Source organism: Lactuca saligna, chromosome 8, assembly GCF_052625555.1.
Source record: "Lactuca saligna cultivar CGN05327 chromosome 8, ASM5262555v1, whole genome shotgun sequence".
In the NCBI taxonomy this organism is placed as follows: domain Eukaryota; kingdom Viridiplantae; phylum Streptophyta; class Magnoliopsida; order Asterales; family Asteraceae; genus Lactuca; species Lactuca saligna.
In genome coordinates this window covers 182,481,433-182,485,562 of record NC_136424.1, presented here as the reverse complement: position 1 = coordinate 182,485,562, position 4,130 = coordinate 182,481,433, and the positions used below count along the sequence as shown (strand labels likewise).

The window sequence follows — 4,130 nt, the reverse complement described above, 5'->3', positions numbered from 1 at the left end:
AATCTTCATCTTCAACAATTGTTTACGATCTTTCAAGCCGTGAATTTTACTCAACATCATGAAATCGTCAATTGATCAAGGTTTGAGTTTTCATCGATTTCACTGTTAGTTGCATATAACGTATTCAATTTTTAACCTAGTTCATGAATTGAATCATCAACTATTATCGATTTCTCCAATTTTATATTTGTATGAATTGTGATTTCAGCAATCAAACATCATCTGTTGTTGAGACATCCAATTCAGCAATCAAAGATCATTTGTTGTTGAATTTGTTTGAGCTAGAAAACAATTTAATCTATAATATGTTATTTGACAATGCATCATCTATTTCATTGTTTGTTTTTTAACTTTCATTCAATCATTATGTTTTTCATCAATATGTCATCTATTTTCTTTTGATTAACATCATCTATTTGCTTTTCATTAACATCATCTTAGTGATAAGTTCATGAGACTGCATGTTATTCTTATAGAATATTGTAGATACATTGATATATCAATAATGATAACAATTATGGATGATTTGGATATGCATGGCATCGAAAACAATCATCTCGATGAAGAAAATCATCAGCTCAGTTCTACTAATTCAGAGATTCTTCATAACGAGGAAAATCAATCGGAAACCCAAGGTAATCATTGCTTTCATTGTTAGTTGCATATAACATATTGAATTTTTAATGTAGTAACAATTATGTATGATTTAGATATGAATGACATCGGAAATGATCATTACGATGAAGAAAATCATCAATTCATCTATGGTGATTCAGAGATTCTACATAATGATGGAAATCAATCGGAAATCCAAGGTAATTCTGTTACTGATATCGGTTATTCTTTATAGAATGATGTTGGTGATAAGTTCATGTTACTGCATATTATGCTTATAGAATAATGCACATATAACATTGTAGTTTTTTATGATTACAGTCATATGAATGCAAATTATTCTGATTATATGTTAACATGGTGGTATATTCTTTTTTGTAGTTCAAAGTGACAATGTTGCAGCACAATATGGCTCTTGCAAACAATTCATTGCAGCTAATTGTTCTTTATTTTGGATTCCAGAGGTTGAAGCTAGTTGGATACCTACTTTGGGTTCAATTTTTAAAGATATCAAAGACGCTATTAAGTGGTATAAAGGATATGCATTAAGATCTGGTTTTGATATTAGAAAATCAACAGAGAGGAAAAAGAGTGGAATCATAACTTCGAAGTATTTTATATGCAATAGAGGGGGATTGCCAAACAGTTCTACCTTAGACACAATTAGTGATGATCATAACAAGCAATTAAGAAATAGTAATTGTAAACGCAAAAATTGCAAAGCTTTTGTTGCATTCAAAGTTATACCACATTCTTCAGAAGTTTACCTTTGGCGCTTTGAACAACAACACAACCACAAATTGATCAATCAAGATTGTATGCATCTTTCAAGAGCTAAATGTCAGTTAAATGTTGTTGATCAAGCTTTTATACATAAGCTTTCGAGTGCAAAGGTGGGGGCAACTACAGCATAAAAGGAGGATGTGAATTTGTTGATGGACTAGAGATAGATTGGAAAAATTTTACAAGGGATATAAATTGTCACATCGGGGTCACTGATGCAAATTTGTTGATTACAAAGCTTCAGAATCGTAAAGAGAATGTTACAAATTTTACATACGAATACAGATGTGACAAGAAGCAGTTAAATGCTCTCTTTTGGGTTGATGACACTTCAAAACAAAACATTGAGTTATTTGGGGACGTTGTTTCGTTTGACGCAACATATCGTACAAACATGTATTTATTCTAGAATTATAAACATTTTTAGTTATATATTCTAATGGTATTTTTTTGTGTTTTTTTAGGTATTGTATGGTATTTGTACCTTTTACTGGCATTGATAATCACAAAAGGTGCTTCACTTTTGGAGCTGGTTTGTTGTGTAGAGGAGATAGAAATTCCTATATTTGGTTACTTTGGTCATTCTTGAAGTGTTTTGCAAAAGCACCAATCATGGTCGTGACCGATCAAGATCCAGCAATGAAAAAAAGCTATTGAGATAGTATTGCCATACACAAAACATAGATTTTGTATGTGGCATATCACAAGTAAACTTCCATTGAAGTTACTAACATTATTGTTAGATTCTTATCAGTATAAATATGACATTATTTTCAATATAAATATGACATTATTGTTCTTTTCTTATCAGAATATTCTTATTAGAATATTAAATGAAATATTTTTTATAATTAGGATAATAGATTAAATGAAATGCCTTTTTATACTATATTATATTCTAGCACAATAATATATGAATTGTTTTTGAAGGTAAGCTGGGAAACAATGAATGAATCAGATTTTAAGGTGGGCTTCAATAGTATAGTATGGGACTCCAAAATTGTTGTCAATGATTTTGAAATGAGATGGGATGCATTAATGGTAAAATATAAGTTGCAAGACAATAAATGGATGAAAGATATGTTTGATTTGAGAAGCAGTTGGATTCCAGCCTATTTTCAAGATGTACCGATGTCAGGTCTAATGAGAACAACTTCTCGGTCGGAAAGTGAGAATTCAACATTCAATAGGGTATCGCATCATGGTTATACATTTAACAATTTCATGAATTCTTTTGAGTTTGTTATGGAAAGGCAAAGGAATAATCAGATCAAATTTGATTTTGATACATCTACTATAATTCCAATCATCAAAACACCTCTTGAAGATATGGAGAAACATGCATCTGTGGTATACACCAGGACTATTTTTCTCATGGTGCCGAGGGAGATTTTTCATTCACTTGTTTCTTGTTCACAGAAGAGTGTTACATCAGGCATTGTTTCTGACATATGCATTGTGAAACATAAAAGGACAAATATATCAAAGAAGAAGGTAGTAGTTGAGAAAAAAGAAAAAGTTGACATCGATTCTGAATGGAATTTTGACACAAGTGAAGGTGATTTTGAGGTAATGTTGACATTTTAGAATATACTTAATATTCTAATAATTTTGAAAAAATATTATAATTTTTCTTTTTTCAATATACTTATTATCCTAATACTTTTGAAACAGGTTAAATTCAACAGAGAAGATCTAACGGTGAAATGTTCATGCATGCTTTTTGAGCGGTTTGGAATTTTTTGTAGACACATCTTCTGTATTCTAAAGATTTATGACATACAAGAGATTCCATCAAGATAAATTCTTAAGAGATGGAGAAGAGATATTATCCCCACCACAGTTTTGAAAAGGACGTTTAGATACGGTGATTCATCTGGAAATGTTGAGAAGGTTGCATACAAAGCTTTTTCCATGCTTGATCAATGCTTGTCTTCATTAAGTAATGATGACAAGAAGTTAGAAGAGTTCATGCAGAAGCTTGAAGTTTTTATGACTGATATTGGTGAACAAGGTTCAGACAAATTACCGGTTACTAAAGAGGCTCATATTGATAAACTTTACGGAGCTACTACGAATCCTGAAGTTGTTGATGTTGAAAATCCACCTATGGTGAAGAATAAAGGTTTTGGTACAGGAAAACGTTTCAAAAGTGCTTTGGAGAAGGCTACTAATCAAGGTAACAAGCAATCAAGATCATGAAAAACATGTGGGGTTAAAGGGCATAATTAAAGGAAATGTTTGACATTGTTGAATAACTCCAAGGTACAAAGTGCATCTGATGAGATTAAACCAACCTTTAATCTACAAAGATCGATTAGATCTTGAACAAGTATGTAAATATAAAACTGTATGAACGCAATAATAAGAACAAGTCAAGATGGAATCAAACGTGTCGAATGATTAAACAAAATCCTCAGAAGAGCTCGATTAAGAACATCAACTGAAGAGGATTGGTAGGTTACAAGAACGATTAAAGAAACCTGTTATTCTCTAGATGAAACGCTATGTTGTTTATCTCTAAAATCGTTAACCTAATATGCATGCTAGCGTAAACTTATATACAAAACATAAAAGGTTCTCGGTTGGACAGGCCCAAACCGGAATACAAAGACTTATACTATCGAGCCCAAAAGACGCAATCTTCAAAATAATCTTCAGCCCAACAATCTCCCCCTTTGCGTCAATTTGGAGCGAGACCTTCACTCTCTTTTCACAGCAGAGGGCTTCTT

At 31.8% G+C, this 4,130-nt stretch overlaps 1 protein-coding gene across 1 annotated transcript; it reads left to right on the top strand.

Moving 5' to 3' along the window:
- The first annotated feature begins 517 nt into the window (after positions 1 to 517).
- Positions 518 to 3,600, top strand: LOC145010358 (protein FAR1-RELATED SEQUENCE 5-like). The gene is made up of 8 exons (XM_078968913.1): positions 518 to 635; positions 711 to 815; positions 997 to 1,431; positions 1,494 to 1,794; positions 1,863 to 2,013; positions 2,329 to 2,967; positions 3,073 to 3,099; positions 3,211 to 3,600. Exons 1-8 carry the CDS (start codon positions 518 to 520, stop codon positions 3,598 to 3,600), a joined length of 2,166 nt encoding a protein of 721 aa, XP_078825039.1.
- The last annotated feature ends 530 nt before the right edge of the window (positions 3,601 to 4,130 follow it).

What these genes read in the sequence shown, in the direction of transcription:
- LOC145010358 (XM_078968913.1), top strand. Translation starts at nt 518, where the DNA reads ATGGATGATTTGGATATGCATGGCATCGAAAACAATCATCTCGATGAA. An exon ending in CAAATTGATCAATCAAGATT is followed by an intron (nt 1,432 to 1,493) that starts GTATGCATCTTT and finishes TTTATACATAAG; the next exon opens with CTTTCGAGTGCAAAGGTGGG. An exon ending in TTGCAAAAGCACCAATCATG is followed by an intron (nt 2,014 to 2,328) that starts GTCGTGACCGAT and finishes TTGTTTTTGAAG; the next exon opens with GTAAGCTGGGAAACAATGAA.